We start from the raw sequence: 25221 nt of genomic DNA, 5'->3' as shown, positions 1-25221 counted from the left end.
AAGCGTTCAAATAGTTGATTAGAGCTGAGCACCATGGCTTGGCAAAACATCAAACGCAACGGGTGGAATGAGATCAGCTGCTGATCGAGATGAGACTCGGGTCATCCTCAGTGCCATTCTCAGTACTGCCCCTATTGGTGGCAGTCCACATGGTGCACTCTACCGGTGAGCTGGCGCATGCTCGAACCGACAATTTCTCAATGTGGAACATTACAATTGTACTCTTTGCCAACGACACCCAAATTTTCTTCTCCTTACCCTCATTTACCCCTCAGTGTTCCTCTCATATCTCCTCCTGCCATTCAATTCTGGATGGCATTTCACTTTCTCTCAATCCTTCCAAACGCCAATCATTTTCTTTATTTCGGCCTCTTGCTCTTTGCTTGTGTTCCCACCATCTCCTTCCCTCCTTTCTGTCTCACTCCAGTTTTCTCTGCCCTCGACCTTGTTGTGTGCCCTGTGACTCTTCCCACACGTGTTCCGCCCACATTGGCACTTCATTGCACATCTGCCGCTATCCTCTAACATCAAGAAAATTTCCCTCATTTAAATCTCTGCTACCAAACCCCTGGTTCATGGTCTGATTTTTATCCATCTTCACTACTGTAATTGTCTTTTTATTGGTCTCCCAGCCTCTGCTCTTACTTAACTTCAACAAAATCAAAATGCTTCCATATGTGTTATTTTCAATCTCTCATTTAATTATCACACTTCACTTATCCTCCTTCAATGCCACTGGCTTTCCCTTTGTGACCGCTGCCTTTTAAAATTTTAATGTAAGCAACACCTCTGGACCGGCTTTCACATTCAGGGTCTGCCTTATACCTTCACTCCTCTCCAACAGATGCAACATGCCGCAGCTGGGATAATGTTTAACTTCCCCCACACTCCCCACACGTATACTCTCCTTTCCCACCTACCGTACACTTGCTCCCTGTCCATTAACATTTGTCACTCTTGCCTTCAAATCTCTCCATGGCGTCTCTTATCTCCTTTTATGTCCCCTCTCGTCCTCTTCATTCTCAATCTCCTCTCTGCCTCTCTCTCTCCCTCCTTCTTCCTTGCCCAATTTCGTTTTCAGTCCTTCTCCCTCTTTACACCTCTCCTCTGGAATCAACTTCCCTTCCACACCTTCCCGTCCCTCCCCTACCCTTTCGTGATCCCTAAGCGGCCCTATATCGCTGTTACTCATTAATCTATCCTTGCAAATTCCTGCCATCTAACTCATTCTATTCTGTCGCCGTTTTTTAAAAAAACTATGTCAAGCGCTTTGAGTGAAGGCGCTCTATAAATATAACTGGTCTATAGTTTTTTCTTTGTCTCACTTCTGCCTGTCAGTTGCCACATTTCTCAATTGATTGTATGTATGTATGTTGAACTTCTTTCACACCATACGTAGCCAACTATGCTCATCGGAGGTGCCGGGGACAACAAACTAAACACAAAAGCAGTTTTAAAGAAATTAGTTTTCAAGCTTGATTTGAAAGTGGATAGCTCAAGCGGCTTCCTAATATCGGAAGGGAGAGCATTAAAATCGACCGTAGAAGTGCATCTGAAAATGCACGATGCAGTTACTGGCCTTTTTATTTGATGGTGACATAAGACAAGATGACCACAATGCAGTTCTTCAGTGACTGGTGGTTTATGCATAATGATATAGGCTGTACACATTAATTAAAGATTTTTCGGTCAGATCACATAAGTCAAATGTGTGTTCTAAACCCTTCTCCACCTGACACAGCTGATTAATAAAGTTGTCACGTGAACATACGTGCCAATTTATTACTGCTTCAGCACCACAACTGGTCGTGTTGAAGAGAAATCAACAACATTCAACAATTAGGTATTCTGGCGTTTTGCTCGTAGTTAGAACCAACATCAAGAGGCATTTTCCAGAATTCGCGTGTATGTCTCTCTCTAAAAAAACAAGTATATTTACACATCCCATGAGCCACATGGCCTTTTGGATGCTATTTATTTGCAGCAAAAATTGGCTTAATACTACAAACTCTGGACAGGTTTTGACATTCAGTGTCTCATCAGCAGTCAGGCTTGGGTGAACCAATGGCGGTGAACTGCCAGATGTTCGTAGGCAAGGGACCCTTTATATTAGATGTGAGTTTACTTATATCAGAAAGCCGCGTTGGTGATGGGATGTGTGAATTTTTTTTACAGTTTATATGGAGACACAGATATGTGAAAGGAGGCTAATTGTCTACTTTATTTATATTTCGATTTAAAGCTTTTGTGACTGCAGGGATTCATCTTCTTGGTTCTTTCAGTAAAGTCACGTAAAATGGAAATAATAAAATAATAAAAATAAAACATGATAAAATAATTCTCACGACGTTTCGGCCACAACGCAAGCAGCCGTCCTCAGGTGGAGAGCAGGTCTGTCGAGTAGACAGAGTCTGAATGTCTCTGTATATATATTATCAGCGATATTGTGCACAACGACACGAATTATTCATTTGCGTTATGTATAAATATTCTCTCCTTTCCAGGGCCCCTCAGGGCGTCCGGGCCTCCCTGGTGCTGACGGCCTGCCTGGGCCGCCTGGAACCATGCTCATGTTGCCGGTAGGACATCACTCATGGCCAAGGCACTTCTGCTTATGCCCTGTCCTTCTAACTGGAGTAATGCTGCAGAGATGCTTGCTACGTGCAAGATTAATTTAATCGCAGTTCACAGGAGGCCTGTAACGATTCGCCTCCCAAGCAATTGCATTTTAAGAAATAAGAAGATCAGTGTGTTGCTATACAGGGGCATCATTCATGCAAATTGCATCTCAAAACGCCACAGGAGTTCTAATGCATGTAGTTTTTTGCACAGGGCACGCGGGAAACCACATGCAGCCGGCATTAACAATTGGCCACGCTCTCTCTAGCCATAATTTGGAAAGTTTGGTGAACTCCATTAGTGATCACCTTGGCGCCCATGGGAAGATAGTTTCGGAGCACGTGTGTGATACACCAACCCCCGCCGACTCCAGAACAACTTGACTCACTTCAAACATATTAGCTCTCATGTCTCATTTAAATCTCAACATAAACGTGCCCGCATAAATGTCCTGGTGAGGGGTGGTGGTGACTTTTCAAGTCTTTCATCCAGCAGTGGATAGACCATGGCTGATGATGGTGATGTCCCCATAACCAGAAAGGCCCCTTCTCCAACTAGTCTGGCTCCCTCGATATTTAACTCAACTCCCTTTCCTAGGGCACACACCTACACTCTACCCTGACCCCTGCTGCTTCACATGGACTTATTCGCACTGTTTCCATAGATTCAGAGGTATGGAGGAAGGCAGACAGAACCCGGGCCAACGATTGCTCGAGCTCTGTGGTCCTATATTTGGATGTTTGGTCAACTCTATTCATGAGTCTGATACTTGAATTGCAAATTAATGAACTGTAACGATTCCCGGTCGCGATAATGTTTGTGAACACGTTATTCACGCCTTTTGTTGAATCCAGCGAAAACCGGAAATTAGGCAAAAAGCAATTGCACGAAAATAAAATCTTCACAGTTTGGGAAGGAGGGGGGGGGCAGGTCTGAAGCAACCGCTTCTCTCACAGATCAAGGCATTCATAACAAATATTCTGAAATTACCAGCGCCATTTATAAATCTATCGTGTCTATTGCCACGTGATAGGGAAATTAAGTTTGTACATCTTTATCATAAATATAGGATCGTAAAGGCACGAGTACAAATCAACGTAATTTTTTTTTTATCATGTATATTTTTTAATTATAAAAATTACATGTTTTTTTGATAATGAAATAACGTTTTGGATTCGGACACGGTTTCAAAATGGCTACGACATCGTGTTGCAACAAATGTTTGTGTTTCGATGCACCTGCTGCAGTATTTCAATTTGATCATTGGAAACTATTCAACATGGTCGTTAATAACACTGGAGCCTTTAAAGGGAACGCATCGATGACGTTTTGGGCAATGGCCCTTTCGTACTTGTGGCGTTTCCTCATTTTCCTTTTATTGCCACTTGCTTTTTGATGGATGTCATCGCTCTCTGGGCAATTTAGTGGTACAATTACATTATATTAATGAATTTAATTTATTTTAAATAAAGCTTTAGCGATTCTCAAAACTATGTTTCAAAAGGATCCTGCATTGGGATGTTTTGCTCCATTTTGCTTGAATATGTTTTGTGAATCAGAGGGAACGAGCCTACCCACGTAAATGGGTTTACTTCACCACTTTCTGTAATGTCACCTCCTAGTTACCTTGTAGACCAGGTGTTTCGGCAGTTTCACAAATCCACAAACCGGTTCTTCCAAAGTAAATAAGCAGATCAAACACATCCTTCCCATATCTGTCTCTGCATGTAAAAAATATAAGTACTTCCCATGGGCCACGTGGCCTACAGGGAGCGATTTATTTAATACAATCAAAACTCTGGAGCAGTTTCAACATGCGTTGTCTCATCAGCAGTCAGGCTTGCTTACACCAATGCTGGCGAACTGCTAAAGCGTTGTCCATGTAGGCTCAGTAATGAAATACATTTTACATGAATTATGATGCATATCTGTATATTGCCAGAATGTTCATTGTATTATATACACATTGCTGCTTTTTGTCTTGTAGTTCCGATTTGGAGGAGACCAGGAGAAGGGACCTGTCTCATCGCCACAAGAGACTCAAGCTCAAGCCATCTTGCAGCAGGCCAGAGTATGTGACCCTGCGTCTGACAGACTTTCCTTTGTTGTCGAATCAGCTAATGCTGCTCAGGGCAGCATTAGCTTAGCCAAATATTCCCGGGCCCCAGTCCTGCAAGTATTACATTCAAGGCCAAATTAATGCATAGGCTAATAAAGCCTTTAGGCCGTCAATTTTTGTTGGCCCTTCTTTAGGCTTTCCATTCCATGTTGAAGTAAGAGCTGAGAGACGGTAGCACGGCCATTGGACACTTTTTTGTCTTTGAATTATGATGGCAGCATTCATGACTCTGCCACAGCAAAAGATTGTAAAAGTTTTGTTAAGAAATTAGTGTATTGAGTTAATCTGAACCCGCGACGTGATATTCATTGCATTAATGCGTGTGCATTTTGTAAGGCCGCCATGACACAGACTTATTTCATTTAAAGGTTATAATCCCTTGTTCATCATGACGTCTCAAAAGCATTACGGATATCGCGTGACATGAGGGTTCTGCCTTTGTAGTGAGGGTTGTAAGTTGATGCTGAGGAGGGGGAGGAGGCCCCTCGCCCCCCCATGTGGAGTGACGTCACCTGCTAATTAATATTAATGGTGGAGGGGTCCATTTGGAAGACGTCACCTCTTCATGATTATTAATGTGGGGGGCTTTTCGATGTGGAGTGACGTCACCTGCTCATGATTATTCATGAGGGGGGGTGCTACATGTGGAGTCACGTCACCCACTCATGATTATTAATGAGGGGGGGTCCATTTGGAGGACGTCACTTGTTCATGAGTATTAATGAGGGGGGCTGGCCGACGTAGGGTGACATCACGCCCGGGACACACAGACATTCTTGGCTCATTATAGTAGTAAATTGTCATCATAACCAGAAAACATTCAAACGAACGTGGTCTAATCCAAACATTTACAAGGGGTTTAATCGAGCCTCATTGAGCGAACAGACCAACGCAGTATTAGCTGCCAGCTCGAAATGTTACATCCCGTGTAGAATGAGAAGACTGTTTCGTTTGGCATTACACTTTCCAACAGAGTGAGTCATTGTGCGTCGAATGTGCGATGACCGATGCTTTTGTTTCAGCTCGCTATGAGGGGCCCGCCGGGGCCTCTGGGATTAACGGGACGGCCTGGTCCTGTGGTAAGCCTTCACACAAAGTCATTGCTTGACACCATCTAAAGAGTGTTTTAAAAGACGACATTTAGTTGTTGCCAAGTTTGCATTTTGGCCTGAATATTAAAAAACATTGAAAGCGATATGATTTTCTGAAGCAGTACCTGCTAGTTAGTGATAGTCATGATCTCAGTTTGATGCTGCAATCGCTATATGAAGAAGTGTGTACGATCTAGGATGGGCATGATTGACTGCAGGACCGTTTGGGAATCAGTCCGTGGAACTGCTGCAAATTATAGTACTTTTTTAGGGTTGAATTTGCCCGTAAACAATGAGAAAACCCATAACGAAAGAGACTTGAGTGCAGCACCTCTCCATCAACAGGGCTCCCAGAGGCATTTTGCAGCAGCAAACATTGATGACTGTGTTGTACTGATGAGTCCTAATGAGGACAAAACTAGTCTACGGTTGTCTGTTTCACCGCAACCTGTTGTGATGGCCACATTTTTCTCAACTCTTTGAGTTGATGTAGTAAACAACAATATGGCCATGTGTGCAGTTATTCTGATCTGGTAGTATATACAAGGCAGCTGTTAAAGCACTCTGACAGTGGACCATTGGCCCAGAAAGAACGGGAACCACTGGTACAATATATACACCGTGTCTTCATTACACAGTGAACATGCGGTGCATACTGGGTGATGGGAAAGCCTCATCAGCCATGCACATTTCCATAACTCGCTTGATGGTGGAAAGCCATCGTTTTGTCACGAACTGAATTATGTAGAATTCTGTTGAATTCAGTTCAGCACGTGGAGCGAAACGTCCGACATCGTTCCAAATAACACGCAGTACAGCTCGGAAATAAATTGTTGAGCTGCTCTGTAAGCTTCTGAGCGATCTACTCATTTGAGGACAATTACAAAAATTGTTAAATCGGAGATGTGAGAACATATGAAAGGTAAAACTGCGAGCGTCTTTACAGTGTAGTAGGGTTAGCAGGAATACATGAATAACTTCACTATTGTACTAAGATTGATATTGCAATTGTGTCTCTTTATGTGTTTGTGTGTGTGGTTGCCTGTGTGTAAATATGTTGGGGGCGGTGGTGTAGTGGTTAGTACGCTACGCTACGAACCCGGCCCCCTGGGTTCAATTCCTGCTCACGGCCAACACCAGTGACGATTATCTGAACTGATCTTGGGCCTCCCCTAGGTCGACTCGGCCTCAAAATGAGTATCTGGTGCGGTGTGTAAACATCGCCAATAGGGAGACAAAGGTGGCAGGACGTGGTGCTAGCCACCCACCCCCTCGTGCCCGGCCTTCATAGGTGCTCCTAAACAGCACTTGCCCCAAAAGGCTGTTAAGGCTACACGGGGGATCTCTCCTTTTGTTTTTGTAAATATGTGCATAGGCGTGAAATATAGATCTGAAAGTGTGCAGACCTCTACAAATTAAAAAAACGCAACACATTCATCAACAACACTGTTGATTTAAAATAAAAAAAATATATAATCGGTAAAATTTTGGGAGATGTCTCCAAAACACAGCAATGGTTTGGATGTATGTGCTATGAAGAAGGGCATTTTCTCGAAACGTCACCACTTATATATTTTTTTCATTTTAATTGTGCTTGCGTACCACTACCAACACAGCAGCACCAAATAATGTACATATGCTGAAGTGTGCGTATGTGTGTTTGTGTGTCTTCCCTTTCTTAGGGATTACCTGGCAACTCTGGGATGAAAGGAGACGGAGGAGATATGGGGCCTCAGGTAATATCTGACAAGATTTTACCCGAGTGGAGAACACGTGTTCACATTTCACCCGGAAAGTCCCTTGAGGTGGAACATCTTCAGAAGCTCCTGAGTCTAGCCCGTTTAGCAATACAGCTCTTGTTCAAGTGCAACTGGGCCAGGAGACACCCCATTACAAGGGTGTTCAGGGTTCTAGATTTGAAGTTTTCGTGACTGCAGGGATCCATACTCTTTGTTTTTTGGTAAAGTCACGTAGGTAAAAAAATAAAACAAATAAATTAAATCACGACGTTTCAGAGGCAACACAAGCTTGCGTGTTATTTTTTAACCTACGTGACTTTACCGAAAAAACCAAAGAGTATGGTGTTCAGGGTGTCAGCTGATGCACACAAAGCAAACACCCATTGATAGGTGTACAGACATTTCTAAATCTATTACCTATACAGATCGTGTTCGTATAATATAACAATGCACGACATTCTGTAATGTATGACCTCGTAAATAGCACAGTACTGTACACCGTAATGACTATAGTGCACACACCGATGCAAGTTTACTGCCTCACACATCAGTCGCAGTTAATTTATTTGATGGCACCGTATGATATTGCATGTACATTTTTTGTTTTAATTATTATCTCTGTGGCTTTGTCTCTACCCCTCTCACATACACAGGGTCCAAGGGGCATTCAGGGACCAATGGGTCCTCCAGGAAAGTCAGGAAAGCGGGTAAGTTGTATAAATATGCTGAAATGCATACAGCCTTGCCAATTAGTGTTATGTCTGCATGCGAGCTTATGCAGTCCATTGTAACTCTCGCCTAATCAGCCCCTTATACCAACACTCAAAGGACTCTTCTCCTTGTGCGAGGCTTCGTGTGGCACTTTAACGATCGATGTCCAAGTGTGAGATCCTCGCAACGATTCCAGGTGGCGCTCAATAAAACACTGCCGCTGCTGCTGCTTCTATTGAATTTGTGAATTTGGCAGTGCTAGACTCTCTCTGGTTACACTGCACTCTCAGGGGTTGGTCAGAGTCTCTGCGGTAGCATTCCAGGCTTCCTTTCATTTTCCACTTGTGAAGCTGGTGACCGGATCCGCCATCGTGGGGTCGCGGAAATTTGATTGAGCTTAGTTGTTTTTTGGGAACCGGGTGGCTTCGTGGTGGGATCCGATAAAGGACGCCGCGACCTGTACTCGGTCTCTGCAAGGGTAAATAAAGATTGATGTTGATGTTCCACAACCACTGGGAAGCATGATGGCTTGGTTCTTAACCAGGGCTTGCCAGTTCAGGCCATGTTCCCATGGCAACTTTCTGGGGAGCCAAGAGTGCTGAGCTCACAATAGGACATCTTCCCAGACTGCCATTCGATTAAGTGTATTTTGCTTAACCAGAACTCAAGAGACAAGACAAGGATAGTCTCATTTTGCAAGCAACATGGGCCTCAAAAATTACAAGATCAAAACAAATGAAAATATGCCCAAAAACGAAAAAACTAATGAATTAAAAATATTGCAAAAGTAATTCCTTGCTGTGAAAATTAGCTTGGGCAGATGACCTCCAGGTTGAACCCAGAACAATTTTCAAAACAAATATACAGAAACATTAACATATTAAAAGTGGCTATAGTACGAACTTCTAAACAGACGAGGATACATGTGAAATGCTTGTTAATATTAGGTCGGTAAGATTTGTGTAAGTCTGGGAGAACTAGAGCTGCGTTTAATTAATATAATGTTAAATAGAGTAGATCTATAAGAGGTTTTTGTGGTTAAATTGCATAATATAAATGTCGTTAAACATGCCACCACCCGACACAGCCAATTTGGAAGGGTTGTCACGTTAACAAAATGTGCTAATTACTTACTAGTTCAGGAAACCGGTGCTTTGGAGAGTAATCCCACAACATTTACAATTCGAGTACGACGTTTCGCCAGTAATTACAACATCCAGAATTGTGGAGAAATCCTCCTTCTGTTTCGATCTTAAATAGGGGGGTAAATGTGATGTCATTACTGTGAACCAATCATGTGTCAACACCAGAGGGGTTAATGTAGTCATGTAAATTACAATGGATACCTTTTATTGGTGGGGTTATTCACAGTTAATTAACATACATCATCTTCATTCTCTTTATTATGTATGTACTTTCTGCCGTTTTTGTCGTGGTTCATATGTGTATGTTGAACATATTTCGCACCATACGTTGCCAACCATGCTAATCGGAGATGTGAGAGCTAAATTGTTTGAAAGAAGAGTAAAATTGTCTGACCGGGCAGTGGTGGCTCTGCTGCACGTGGCCTGTAATACAGCACTGTGGAGCCAGTGAGGGTTGGTGGATCACCACATAGATGTCGTGAAATTGCCTTCCCATGGGCGTGAATGGGCCATACCCTGGCTTGCCAGAAGATGGCAGGACACCAAGTTAATTATTCTCCATCTGATCCATCTTCGTGGGGATTGAGTTTGTGAAAAGGCATAGCCAACCATGATAAATCTAACAACAACAATATAGCAAATATAAATTGGAGCAAAAGTAACTGCATTACAGAAGACATTGAAAAGAGTGCGCAACATAAATCAGTATTAAATAAATACAATTTTCTGTAGCATTAATTAAACTAATTATCTTAAAAACAATTAATAGTATAATTAATTTCCGGAAACATCACAATGGATCTAGGGTGATTATTGCACTCGTATTAAAACAGACAGGGAAATATTATTATTTGTATTACATATGGTTGTTTTTTTATACATTATTTATTTTTGTTTCATCGTTGCACTTAGTTTTGATGCCAATGATGTTGTTAATTTGGTGACCCAGGTTACTCTCGCATATGAGACTCATCCTGCTCTCTTGCTCTGCTGTATCGTGACTTTTGTTGTCTTGTTTTGCTGTATCATAACTGTTGCTGTCTTATTCTGCCGGGTCGTAATTTTTGATGTCTTGTTCTGCTGTGTTATGACTTTTACTCTCTTCTGCCGTGTCATGAATTTTGCTCTCCTGTTCTGGTGTGTCCTGGCTTTTGATGTCTTGGGATTTACATGCTCATTTGTCTTTTCAGGGCCGGTCAGGTGCTGATGGAGGTAGAGGATTGCCAGGAGAACTTGGCTCCAAGGTGAAATGAGATTAACTTGTACATTTTTTTTTATGATGCTACAATATCAATATATTTCAATTTACTCTGGCTATGGTCCAGTTCTGCAAGTAAACTGTGTATTCATTATCAATGGTGTTCACGGTATATTTGATTAAATGTTACCCACGAGGTATGTTGAATGCAGTGGTGTTGTACTTTTATTCCTGCTATAAGACTATTAGGAATATAACTGATAAGCATAATACAGAATAATGGCCATTGCTGGATTGTGATTTTGTGGCAGGTACTTTTGGCACTGGTTGAGTTTCCAATTTGTAAACAACTTTTTGATCAAGTCTGCTGGTTTTAAACAGGGTCAATCCTTTATATGACCACACCTCAACACTAAAGTTTGATTCATATTGGATCAGTTTTTACAAGATGTATCATGTTCCATTGTAATGCACAGATCAATGGACAGAACTCAAGCGTGAGCGCTTTAAACTTTATTTGGAAAGCAACAAAAAATAACCAATACGTTCAGCGTGTGTTCTGTACAATATTATGTACGAGTTCTACTCTAAAGGACCATTTTAGATAGATTATGTTAAGAAGAGAAAAAGAGTAATGGTGATAAAATTGTAAAAAGGAGGATTACTTAGAAAACACGGCGATAGCAGTAAGATTTGAAAACCACTATTGCACTTAAAGTTGAACCACTTTCTACTCCGGTTGAGTATTTTGACGTTGGTGTTTCTCACGAGATTCCAAGTATTAAGGTCTTGTGTACCCACCTCAATGCACTCGTTGTGAGTGAGTATTGTCAGCGTCAGCGTTCGGCCTAGATGGCAGCTCCTGACTGCCATCTTCTCCTCTCCTTCACTTCTCCTCTGCCCTCTTCATTTCCACAAACGCCCAATCTTCCTCCAGCTCCTACGACATTCCTCTCGTTATTTTCTCTTCCATCCTTCCTCCCGTGATGTCTGTATTCGTCAACCCGTGCTCTTGGAGAATGCACCTGGTCCAATTCTCCCCTCTTCTTCTGGTAACTTCCGTTATCATTCTTTCTTTGGTTGATGCCACTCAAGATTTAGCCATCGGTCGTGATCCCTGCCCAGATAACTCTCTGCATCCTTCTCCATATCCACATCTCGAACAGTTCCAACCTCTCACTGCTCACACGGAAGTGAAAGTGACGGTGAGTGATGATGCTCTTGTTGTTTCCGCTAGGGGGACCGAGGGTTTGACGGATTGCCGGGTCTGTCGGGTGAGAAAGGAAACCGAGTAAGTAACACACGCAGTGGCATTTGGAACTACGGTACGAGAACACAAGGTGTAATGCAATGTACCACTGCATAAAGGCGTCTTTACGGATAATGAGAGACAAAGAGGGGTACATGCATACACAAGTTTCGACGACTCCAAGAATCATACTTTGAAGTGATGGGGTATGCACAGCTAATGCACAGAAGCTGACAAGATGCCTGCCAAGATATCTGAAACTATATTTTTGCTCAATTTCTGTTGAAAATAGAAAAGAGACAGATATTTGCTGTGCCACTAACTACAGTGGCATTATAATAAATTGAATGACTTGAGGCTCAGATCTGCATCCAGATCCAGATTGGTGTAGCTTTGTTATGTTAAGCGAAAAAAGTTAACATCGTAAATAGCTCCATCATAAACGTGTGACATGTTATAGGGAAGGTCATGTTTGTTAAAAAATGATTATTTTATTTGAACTCTGCCAAATTGTGGTAAAGTGTATCGTTCATAGTTCCATGTATGATTTTTAACAGCACTAAACTACTATATTGTCCAAGCCTGAAATAACGTAGTATTTTTTGGTAATTGAAGTCAAGCATTCAACAAAAAAGCGAAAAACAAAGATACAGTATCACGACTGCTCTTCGTGCTATCTCCCTTTCTTTCTTAGGGCGATCCAGGACCCCAGGGACCTGCCGGAGCTGCTGGGGAGACCGGCGAGAGGGTCAGTGATGAACACTTACATACACTCTCGTAGGCAACTAAGTGGCCGTGAGGTCACCACGGCGCATGATGCGTGGAAGGCTCAGCAAGTGACGGGATGAGACCCGTGGCCGCCACCAGAAATTTGGCATGAGAACGAACACTGCATTGCGACCCTTGCCCACTCCCAAAGATGTCGACCGCTCGCCACCACTGAGGCTAAAATTACGCCGAACGTTCTGGACAAACAGCAGAGGCCATTCTGGAATGGAGCGTCGCTCCAGAGGAAAGGTGCCGGGACAAATGAGGGGGCAGCGCAGACTTCAAAAATTGGAGCCTGATTGAAGATGCCACGGATAAACCTCCTGGCTTCACGCTAGCCCTGTGCCAGTGGGCACTCGTAAACTACTCCAGGAATTCACATGACCGTTGTGAATCGTACCTGATGCACGAGTGGCGATACACCTGTGGCGAACTTCAAGCAACAGAATGTATCATGAACAGTCGCTCCTTGTATTAATGCTATTCCGCATCTGATGATGTTCTTAACTGGAAATCAAAACTCGATCTACCCTCGAAAATGTTAATATCTCCATACGACGGAATAATATTGGACATTCTGGTGTTATGGGTTAATTAACTGAGATGACTGGCAGATGTGCCTGCCACTGCAAACTTGCTGCGTTTTAGTCACCCGATCGCTCCATTCGTTGTGCGCATCGCTCGTCCGTTCTCCATTGTTGTTGGAGGGCGACCCTCTCCAACTGCCCAGTAGAGTCTTTCGCTAGCCTCCTCTACAGAACCCGATCTTGGCACCGTTTATACACACGTACACGCACACGACAACAGCTGCCATTCTTCGCTTTGTGGTGATTTCACCACCGTGTGCTTGCCAGCATAGGTGGGCACTTATGCCCTCTGATAGATCTTGAATATCTTCTAAAAGGAGGTTACTGTGCAGACCCTGATTTTAGAGTAAACAGATCAGATGTGATGAAAAATAAGAATAGGTTTTAACCTTTTCTGGCAATAAAGCAGGAGGTATTAAGATGTTCAACCACCACATAGATAACTTTGCAAGGAGGCATCAAGTCTGTGTTAACCACACATACTTGTGGCAAAAACATGCAATCCAACATTCTGTGATAATATAAGCATTATCTTTTAAACTGATTGACCTACACCAGAGACAGTCTTCTTCATGGCCTCGTCTCACCAGTGTTAGACTAGAGAACACCAAAAGGCGAACAATACAAAGATAATGCAAGTATCAGAAGACGTATAGTTTGGGTTTAGCCGTTATATATATGGGACATTTTTTACCAGAGGTGGGACAAAGTCATTGTTATGCAAGTCCAAGTCGAGTCGCAAGTCATCAAATTCATGACTCGAGTCTGACTCGAGTCCAAGTCACATGACTCGAGTCCACACCTCTGTTTTTTACTATATCAAAGATCATGTTTCAAGGCATCAAGTCTGTATTAACCACACATACTTGTGGAAAAACATGCAAACAAACATGCTCTGTATGAAAAAATAACAATAAATTATATCTCTGAAAATACACAAGCATTGTGCAAATCACGTTCCACTGTGTGCCAACTTTCTCGAAGTCAGTCGTGGCGTAACCCACACAGCAGGCTCATCGTGGGCACACCGCTCGCTCTCTCCGTTTTGTTCTGCTGGAAGCCAACCACTACCAGTGCCCAGTGGCATCCGTCACACATTCCTCCATCGTACTTCATCCTGTGGCGAGGGTGGATGAGCGATGATAGAGCTAGTGGTAGCCTTTGATCCATTTCGCCGATTTTTTTCCAGGGTGAGTCCCTAAGAGCGATGCAACTGCACCGTAAGGTTGAGTTCACATCGGGTCATCGTTATGACAGTTGTTATGACTCTGCATTACAGACGGAGAGACAGACAGACATTATCCATGAAAGCATTCTTCCTTATAGAAATCTTCAAAAAAAAGTGGTTACTCATTGAATATATTGCTGTTTAAACAATATATATTATAACACTGTAAACTAACGTTTTCTGAGCCTATATATGTACAATGAATGCATATCATCCCTAATATATTTTTTATTGGTAATATGATTACTGTGCTTTGATTAGTAATATATCTTGTAACTTTTATCTTTTCACGTTGTTACAATGTGTTGCCTGTATTGTTGCCAAAGCTCCCGATTTGCTTTTCAGGGGAAAGATGGCGAGATTGGTCCCCGAGGACTGGCAGGAGACCCGGTAACAACCGATGCTCTCTCCCTCTTTGCAACGTTTTACACCGTCTAAACCTCAGTCGTTCTCCTCCCCATTGTCCCCAGCGCATTGCATGTCATGGGATCCTCCGGCAATGAATTTGAGCCGCCAACTTTGACACGGCTCGTGTAGAAATCAAAACACTTCGTTACAAAGGGAGACGCAAGTTATGGTCATGAGGTAATACGGACAAATCTGCATGAAGTATTAGGCACGGGGGTGGAGTTGACATGGGGTCCACTCACCGATCTCATGATGACGGCAGTTATAATCATGGTAATTGCCCCAGGGCGAGAGGCAATTACCATTAAATTATATATATATAGCTTAAGGCTCATTAATTTGCACAGTTGATGATGTTATTTACACATTAAATATAATTGCAATCATGGAACTTTTTCTTGAAAGTGAACGACTGCAACCAATTCATTGAAAACGCTATTTGACAACTGTTATTCACAATTTATTTTTTTGATAACCATTTAGTATGCCAGGAAAACAGTTTTAGTACTTGTGCGTCACGTGTTCGGCACATTAGTGTGCGTGACTAAAGTTATCCATGAATGCAAAAGAAAAGCCAAGAAGATATTACTTAACCGAAGAGCACATTTCAAAAGGTGACTCGAGCCGAGTGGGAAAATGCAACGTGGGATCTGCAGAGGGATCGTTAAAGACAGCTGCACTCACTTTACCTGTGCGTGCCTTCGTTTGCCGGTAGCTGCTGTAAGCCCTTGCTGGGTGGCAGGGTGGTGGCAGCAGCACAGTGCTAAAGCCCCTGCTTCACAGCAAGAAGTTCCTGGGATCGATTCCCGACTCTGTCGCCTTTCTGTGTGTCTCAGTTATTCCTCTGCTCTGCACAGCATTCCTCCGCGCTCTCTGGTTATTCCCATAGCTTAAAAAAATACTCCATTGCTGACCTACTGAATACCGTCAAATTACATATTTTGGATAACGCCTAGCAACGTCGCCCTCTACTGCAAACACTTTGCAGGACCATCCTGAAAAAAATTGTCTTGAGACTCAGTGAGGCTCTCCTGTGTAAACAAGATTAGCAATAACAGTAATGATACGATGCGATAATAATACTATGTGCGGTGTCTGTTGTGCTGACAGGGTGAGCGTGGGTTGCTGGGCCCTCGGGGACCTCCTGGGCTACCAGGATCACCGGTAAAGTTGCCAAAAGGCTCTCTCGTCAGCTGTCACACCAATACCATGCGTTTCGCAGAGCAGTTGTGGTGGCATCTATTATCAGAAACAGATAATTGAAGAGTTGCTCGGCGACATAGCTTTGACAGTGATGCACAAGCACACATTTTTCAACAGCAACCAAACACGTGCACTGTGTACAAAAGGCGCATGCAGTCTGCAAAACCACCAGTTCCTGAAGAACTGCATTGGTTTTAAGGCACCTTCAGTTGCTTGAACAAGTGTGACCAACAGCCAGCTGTCAGACAAAAATACAACTGTAGACCGGTTTCATTCTTATTCGGACTCATCAGTACAGTACCGTCACGAATGCTCACTGCTGCCAAGTCTGCCTCATACATATAGAGACCGCACTTATATCTATGGGGCCAGATAAGCTTGCCTAATAGCAGCAGCAATTAGGATATTTGACTGACGAGAAAAGCCATCAAAATCCATCATATACAACGACAACTCAGCAGGTTCGTCAATAACTCTGTGGCCTTAGAAGGAAACACATCAATGGGTAGGTGACATTTTAGGCAATGGGCCTTCTCAACAGCATTAATGATGAACATCGCTTATTGTATATAGTTTTGTTTCCTTTTAAGACCAAATATAATTGAGGAATGTCCCGAGTGTATTTTCTTTGTATTGAAGAGTTAGGGGTATAATCGACCTTGTAAGTGGCTGAAGCAGTAAAACAGATTTAAATCTGGACCCAGGACTGCAGGAATGCTGTTGTGGCGTTACAGCCAAGGTGTTAAACGTTGGGGGGCTGACAGATGGTAAAGGGACTGCACAAGATAGTCACAGCTGGATGCAGTCGGAGAGAGTTCAGCAAGACACCGAGAAAAGGCTGTTCCTACATGCCGCTGTGTCAGCGAAATCTTGCCTGGTTTAAGAAATAAACTTTAAACAAAGGCTGCAAACAGGTGGGACACATCCATAGGTGTACATTTCGTGTTGAGGATCCCACGACAAGGTGTTTATCAGAGTTTAATTCAAAGTCATCTTCAACCATCCATGTTTTGAGAAAACACCCATTGACAGTTATAGTCAAGAATCAGGAATCCGAATGCGTCAGTTACATCTCAGAGAAATGGTGCATGTGGGTGATGCGTGTGCTGTGAGCTGGTGCTTGGATATGACTGTCGGGGAAAGCTGTTGAGCAGAACCGAAATGTGTTGAAAGCGTGGCTTTTTGATGGACTATGTGAATCACTTTGGAACAGCAGATGGCCATTGTTGAGATAGGTGTTTGAGACAAGAGGTACTACAGAAGTAAAAACAAATGCTGAGCTTCAACGAATGCAAAACACGATGCATGTGGCCTTTGGGTTGTGGCGCATACTTAGGTTGATGTGAATTTCTGAAAAAAAATTCAGCAAAATAGTGGCACGTAACAGGTACATTTTGCAGATGTAAATCAGAGAGAGGAGGTTGCAATAGGTTGGACTTGCACACTGTGTGGGAGAGGGCAGACGACTGAGACAAGCATTGCAAGGGGCACCACGGTGGCGAGATGTTAAATACCTCGTCTGGTATGGAGGAGGTTGTGGGTTCGATCCTGACTCTGATGCCTATGTATTTGGAGTTTGCATGTTCTCCCCTTGGTGGTGGATATTTCTCTGGTGTCCCTCCCATTTCTCCCACCACACTTAGAGTATTTGGATGCAATACATTTCCACATGCTAAGCCACTTCGTTAAGCTGTCATTTGTGGCAAGGTCACTTCTGAAAAAGCTCAGTGGGCCTCACCTGGTAAATAAAATGTAGTTTCAAAATAGTTTCATATGCTCAGATTCCTCAAACTGTGAGATTGGCACATTCAAATTTTAAGTTTATTTTGTTTAACCAGGTGAGAACTTAATAGACCACAATAGTCTCATTTGTAAGAGTGACCAGGGTCATTAAAATGACAAAGGCAATAACATAAACACTCAGTACAACAATTAATAAAATAGTAATCAGAGCAAAAACTACTGCATGACAGAAGAAGCCAAAAACAATGCACAAACATAGCTTCAAATTAAATCCCTACATTTCCAGTCACAAAAGTTGACTCAGACAAATTACATTTCATAAATCGTCAGAGTCAACTTCATGGGACCTCCTTTGCCAGTACCAAAATATGAGAATAGGTTTTCCCCTTTTTTCTGGCAACAAAACAGGTGTTGAGATGTTAAAACACCAAACTGAAACCTTTTACATGGAATCATGTCTGCATTGACCACAATACTTGTGGTCAGAATGCAAATAAAAAACATACTCTGATAATATATGCATTGTCTTTGAAACTGATTGGTCCAAAAAACAATATCACGTGAGCCCACTGCGTTAAAATAGTGATCAGCTACGGCAGTGGTGTTGGTTCTGCCGTGTTTCAAATCTGCCTTGTGTTCGCGAACACGGTCTGAAACATGTCGTTTCGTTTCCCCAATGTAACTGCTGCCTCAGACACAACTTAGTTTGTAGACACCAGGGTATTGCATGTCAGGAATCACATCCTTCACAGATGGGATCAAATCACGGATTTTGTGTACTGTGTTGAATCGAACCTAGATCTTGTGTTTGTTCAAGATATTGGAAATATTTTTGGCAACACCTGCTATGTATGGCAAGGTGATGGTTTTGATTGGGTCCTAAGATGGTTGTCTCCCCATGGTTGGGGATACAGCTTTGTGGATTGTGCAGTCTGAATATCCATTCATCTTGAGTGCTTGGTGTCCGTGCTCAAGCTCACTGGCTAGGTTGTGCTGGTCAGAGATGCAACGGGCCCTATGGTGTAGTGTTTTTATGAGGGAATTCTTCTAGACTGGATGGTGGTGGGAATCAGGCTTTAGATAGAAATCCGTGTGGGTGGACATCAGGTCTCTTCTCAATCAAAACATCCAGGACTGGTAGCTTGCCATCATTTTCCACTTCCATTGTGAATTTGATGGATGGGTGTATGGAATTGATGTGGTTGAAAAATTGGTTCAGTGCTGGCAGGCCATGTGGCCAGATGATCAACGTGTCATCTACATATCTCTTTCACAAGGAAGGACGTAGGGTGGATGTCAGGATGGCATCTGTTTCAAATTTCTCCATGAAGACATTCGCTACTACTGGTGATAAGGGAGAACCCATAGGGGTACCTTCATTTTGTTTGTAGAATGTACCATTCCAGATGAAGTAAGTGTTGGTAAGGCAGTGCCTCACCAAAGTTGGTACATCAGGATCCAGTCCCTGTTGGACCAAGTCTTCAATTATCGCAATGGCGTCAGGCACAGGTACATTGGTGAACAGAGAAACGACATCGAAACTGACAAGCAAATCATCTGGAGATAGTGAGATGTCCTTGATTAGAGAAACCAAGTGAGCTGAGTTGAGTACAGATGAGGTGGTCTTGCCTGTGAATGGCAACAGGGTCTCAGACAGAAATCGGGCCAGTTTGTAGGTGGGTGAGTTAATGGTGAATACGATAGGATGGAGTGGAGTACCTTCTTTATGAATTTTTGGAAGGCCATAAAATCTGGATGGTTTAGCAGCCGAAGGTTTTAGAGAGAGCTGCTTGGTCGGTTCGATTAGAGATGTGGAATTAGTGATTATATTGTTGGTTTTCGTGGCCAGGCGGTTGGTAGGGTCTCTGTTGATTTTGGTATAACTGTCATCATTAAGAAGGTCCTGAATGTTGTTGTTGTATGTGGTTTTATCCATGATGACAGTGGCATTGCCCTTGTCGGTAGAGAGGATGACAATATCATCTCTCTTTTTCAATTGAGCGAGTTCAAAACGCTCGTCCTTGCTGATGTTAGTAATAGGTTTCTTAGCGTTTTTGAGGATAGCAGCGATTTCAGATCTTGCCACGTCTAACAGGATGTGTCCCAAACCTTTGAGGACTACATCGACCTTGGCAATGGTATCATCATCCACTGTGATGTGTTTAGGGGTGACTGCGAAATTCAACCCTTTAACTAGTACCGATTTTAGGCTGTCGGAAATTGGGCTGTTACTCTGATTGATAACAGTCTTGTTAACATCTACTTTTTAACGTGTGGATCTGGCTTCTTTTTGGACAGGATGTTGAATTTAGCAATCAGGTTAACTTTAAATTTGGTTGACATTCTAGCGGCTGAAGAAACAGTCATGTGATCTGCATGGTCCCAATCAGATGTGGACATTTGATCTGTTAATGCTTAGTGTGATTGTAAGAGAGTCTTGTCTAAATTATCAATTTCAAATCGGAGCAGTCTCATTCTCTCTGAGATTAGAGCTAGGCTAGCCCTGAACAAGATCCGTTTTGCGTTAGGGGAAGTGACAGCGGCAATCGGTATTACCTTGTTGTCGCGGCATCTCTTCAGAAAGGTGAGGGACTCGATCAGGTGAGCCTTCTTGTCTCGCAGTCTGTTAAGAGATCAAACAGTTGTGTGGAAACCCTCTCCTTAGAGGCGGTTCAATCTTGCTTTTATCTTCTGAATATCACTTAATGAAATAATTTAAAGAGCAGATAAAGAAAAAAGATTGAACATCACTTTGCGCAAACAAAAGTTTATTCCCTTCATGTCACGTGACACGTCTGCGGGAAAAGCACAAAAGCCGAGTAATGTCAGCAACGTAGTTCCTCGTGGCATCGTGCCCACAAATGGAGCCACAACTATTATTTTCGTATAATGTGAAATTTCGTATCAAGCTCTGACTTTTGTATTGTTTGGATTAATCCAAAAATCAATAACATATCCTTTCACAAAACGTAATAAGCACATTTTCTCTTGATCCTAATGTTTTAAACCCATTTAGGAGAACACATTGAATGTAATTGGGCAACGCATATTCCAGGCTTTTTAGGTGGCTGAGCCTGATTGGACGAAAGTCAATTTGGAGAGTCAGAAGGTGTATATTTTCCAATTAGAGAAACTGTCTTTGGATCAGTGTTATCTGTCGGGCATGGTTACTTTTACATTGCAGAATCCCTGGCATAGAGTCTGATTGGAACGATCTCACAAAAGCAAAACACATTGGTCGAGTTCGCAGAGGTGAGAAAGTTCTGGAGAGAAGGATGTGGTGAAAAGGCCAAGAGGCAGAGAGAAAAATCTACTTGATGACTTGAAGGAAGGAAGGAATCAAGAAGGAATTAAGAGACGTGAGGAAGAAAGCTCACAATGTGATCGGATGGAGGGAGTTTGAGCTGCCATTGAGGAGCAGAGAACTTCAGAAGAAGGCTCGAGGAGGCAGCTTCTGTGGCAACTCTAGTAGAGCTTTCGTGCTTTTCAATTTCCTGTGTCAAAGACCATTGTTTACAAAAGACAACTGCTGTTGGTTTACCAGAGAGCGTTACAAATGATATGGACCCTGGCGGGATGATTGGCTCATTCAACCACCCAACTAGAATTTGAACCAACACATGTATCATTGTAAGTCAAGTTAACACCTATTTAACTGTGGATATATATATTTTTTTAGTTAGACATGATCGTGTATGAACGTCTATACATTTTTTTTCCACAACTGGTTAACGTTTCACATACATATAATGATGTAACATTTATCTAACAACACACACAACACACAAAGCTATCAGCCTTATCCAGACGACCAGATCAATAGAACTGCACTTGTCGTCATTTTGTAATTTTAGACCACAAACTCAAAAGAGTTGAGAAAGTGTAGCTCGCCAATAGATTTTGTCCTGCTTAGGACTCATCAGTATAGCACAGCCGTCGGTGTTCTCTGCTGCCACATGCCTGGGGAGCCTCCCATGTGGAGAGGGCTTGTGCCTTTACCCAATGGGAACCATTTGCTTGCCCAAAAGGCAAATGTATTTCCACATCATTGGAGATTTGAGTTAACATATTGTTTGCGGTGTATGTGTGTGTCTTGGGAACAGGGTGCCAGGGGTTTAGATGGACCATCTGGACCTAAGGGCAACATGGTAAGGAGCTGTTGAAACAGCAGCAGCAATGACATCACTTTATTACAGAACTATTGCCAATAATGTTATGTTACGTGACCTGACCAGTGTGATATAGATCGTGATGAATGTTAATATTTGCATCTATAACCCTCCGCTACCTGACAAGATTGCCACATTTCCAAAGAATGCATTCTATATGTGCCGATGTAGGCATCAAATTGTCACCCAAAAAGCTCCTCACTGGTTGCTTAGGACTTTTCCTGACTGAACTTAACACTGATATACTTTGTTGTAAAATTTCTGTGGAGAAAGAATAAATAATGATACTCTTTGGGTCTTTCGGTAAAGTCACATAGATAGAAAAATAATTTTTAAAAATCACGTTTCGATCACAACACAAGCAATCGTCCTCAGGTGAAAAAATACAGCTTGTGTTGAAATCGAAACGTCTTGATTTTTTTTATTTTTCTATCTAAGTTACTTTACCGAAAGACCCAAAGAGTATGAATTCCTGCAGTCACGAAAGCTTTAAGTCAAGAATAAATAATGAATCAACAGAACACCCATCGGCCTACGGCCTTCTGAGCTATTATTCCCCTGCAGGATTTAGTAGTAGTAATAGGTTTTTACCCTTTCATTTGGCACCAAAACTGACACCTTTATACAAGGGATCATGTTTGCAATAACCACAACACAAGCAGTCAAAATGCAAAAAAAAAAGACAACTCTGATAATGATATGCACTGATTGTTATTCATGCAAACTCTGGACTAGCTTTCAACAATGTCATGAGCAGAGTCAGGCCCGCTAAATAAATCTCGCTGCGTTTACAGATGGTTTAACACGTAGGCTTTTGCTGATTGGCCGTGTCGGGTGGTGGAGGGTTATTACACATACATAAATAATGCAATCTAACCCAAAAACGTTTATTATTTACAGATGGTATTGCTAGACAAATTAGTAAAAGTCAGTATGTACTGTGGTGGAGGGTTCTGGGTAATGAATAATTAGTGAACAGACAGGAAGTCCATCTGCTGACGAAGTCAAAACCAACCAGAGTTTCTCTGCTTAAGCAACTTCTTATGGAATGTATTGGTCCGTAATGCCCAAGGGCCTGCTGTGGCAACGTGGTACGCAGCCTGGCACAGCAGCACCTTAGTCAAGAAACCGCACGTTGAGTGAATGGTGGTCCTTGCATTGGCATGTTCTTGCTGCTACTGAGCGCGTTTGCTTTGCAGGGCCCACAAGGAGAGTCCGGTCCTTCAGGCCAGCAAGGCAATCCTGGCTCCCAGGTATGTGTCCATCATCATCAGCAATGGCCAGTCCACTGCTGGATGATGGCCTGGTATCGGTTATTCCTGCCTTGGAAGTTTGACTTCTAGGTCTTCCACCACTAGTCATCATCTTCTGCCTTGGTCAATCCACTGCTGAATGAAGGCCTTCCAAAACCGCCTCTGTCATTCACAAAACTGCAATGCACAAATCCACGCAGCACCTGCACACGTGCATATTCCATTGCTCTGTCTTCTCGGTGGACGTCTTCCTGGATGTTTTCCATTCCTCGGCTGTCACTCTGTCATTATCCCTTCTGGCCTTGATGCGTCCTGCCCAAGTCCATCTACTTTATAGTTTTTTAAGTTTAAAATATGTACTTAACCTGAGTGTGTTCTCTGATCCATGTGTTAATTTGTCTATCTCCTCTATAATTCCAAGCTTGCATCTGTCTGTGCTACTGTGCGCACTTCCCAGTTTAGTTCTGCTTGGACAATGACTTCGTTTCTGATTCAGGTGTCATAGCTGGGAGGGAGCGTTCTTTTGCACATTGCTCTGCTATTTTGCAATTTCAAGTTCAGCTTTTCAAGAGCATACCAACTCCTACCCTTAACTTTGTCATCACTTTTATTCAGTTTTCCCCTTCAACAGCGGTTACAGGTTCAGACGTTCTCTCTTGTGTTTTTCAGTCGCAAACTTTTGCACGTGGCGTAAATGAACCTGTATTTAAATTCCAATTTCAAATTGGCATCATGGTATTTTTTTAATTTTATTGAGACAATGCGCTGGCCCGATCACAGTGTTTTAGTTTATGGTTTTAAGGTGAACGTCAGGGACAAGCGGCCACCTTGAACAATGGCAATGATGCCACTAAACCTCACCAAGAGATCCCCTAGCCATAATGCTGACATGCAGACCCTCAAAGTCTACTATGGCAGTATCCATACCATCTGGCTTTAGGTCTTCTCATTGTTTGTGAACCTTTGGGTATCTGTATCGATAACCTGCCTGCACATGTCCCATCCATCACAACCTCCTTTTATCGGATAACAGTGCTTCCGTAAAACTCCTAGCCTCTGTAGTGACAGCTGTAGTCAAACAATAGATGTGTCTTTTGTAGTTGCGTTGTTCGTTTCAACCTTAATAAGCCCCCTTTTTTCTATGTCCACATTCTAACCGACAACGGTGGTTGGGACCCATCTCTAACCACTGCCGCAAAACTGTATTTTCGGAAACCTCACATTAAGGGTAGCAGGGTGGTGGCATGGTGGTGACACTCGCGCCTCAGAAAGAAGGGCCTGGGTTCGATTCCCAATTAGGACGTCTTTCCGCGTGAAGTTTGTATGTCCTCTGTTCTGCATGGGTTTCCTCTGGGTTCTCCAGTTTCTTCCCATAGCTAAAAAGAAAACGCAATTTAACTGGCGTTGGTCACAAATCCCAATGTTGAGCGATTACCTGCTCACTTGGGATCACACACAGCAAAATTGCCCCATATTGTGAAAACTTGGCATTACCCTCCTAAAAAAGAGTCTTGAGACTCAGTGGGGCATGTGTAATAATTACAAAGACTTCAGTGTCGAAGATCAGCCATTATTGCTGATAAACACTGCAATTCCCCAGTCGAGATCCTCGTTAACAAACGTACATCATCCATACGCTACAAGGGCCCAATTCATATGCACAACTTTATTTCGTGCTTTTGCGGAAATTCCCACCTATCGGCGAAATTCCGCCGACCAGTGGAAATTCTGCAAACGTGATTTGCCAAGTTCACGCGCAAGTTCCTGGCCCTGCGTCTCACATGCACACACGTGCGCACACACTCACATGCTCCTCTGCTCTCAGCAAAGGTTCCCAATCCTTAGCTTAGCATGGCATGGCCTAAAACAATGATGATGAAGATATAGATGATAGCAATGATGATAAAGCTGATAATAATGTTGCGACGACGTCAAGGATGATAATAATAACGTGACTGCTGCAACTTATGATGATCCACCAGCACCCAAAC

General features: G+C 42.8%; 1 protein-coding gene across 7 annotated transcripts in view; it reads left to right on the top strand.

Annotated features, from left to right (window-relative positions):
* The window catches only part of LOC144719622 (uncharacterized), a 152480-nt gene that overhangs the window by 63684 nt on the left and 63575 nt on the right, over positions 1–25221 (top strand). For all 7 annotated transcript variants that reach the window (XM_078595719.1, XM_078595721.1, XM_078595723.1 and 4 more), the window contains 12 exons: positions 2505–2579; positions 4607–4690; positions 5761–5817; positions 7512–7565; positions 8222–8275; positions 10615–10668; positions 11860–11913; positions 12566–12619; positions 14800–14844; positions 15973–16026; positions 21912–21956; positions 23177–23230. In XM_078595719.1, coding sequence (XP_078451845.1) covers positions 2505–2579; positions 4607–4690; positions 5761–5817; positions 7512–7565; positions 8222–8275; positions 10615–10668; positions 11860–11913; positions 12566–12619; positions 14800–14844; positions 15973–16026; positions 21912–21956; positions 23177–23230 — 684 coding nt within the window. The remainder of the gene's footprint in view (positions 1–2504; positions 2580–4606; positions 4691–5760; positions 5818–7511; positions 7566–8221; positions 8276–10614; positions 10669–11859; positions 11914–12565; positions 12620–14799; positions 14845–15972; positions 16027–21911; positions 21957–23176; positions 23231–25221) is intronic.

This window comes from Lampetra planeri, chromosome 6 (assembly GCF_965212315.1).
Source record: "Lampetra planeri chromosome 6, kcLamPlan1.2.h2, whole genome shotgun sequence".
Taxonomy (NCBI): Eukaryota; Metazoa; Chordata; class Hyperoartia; order Petromyzontiformes; family Petromyzontidae; genus Lampetra; species Lampetra planeri.
Note: the sequence above shows the minus strand (reverse complement) of the source record. Positions and strands in the feature narration are given on the sequence as shown.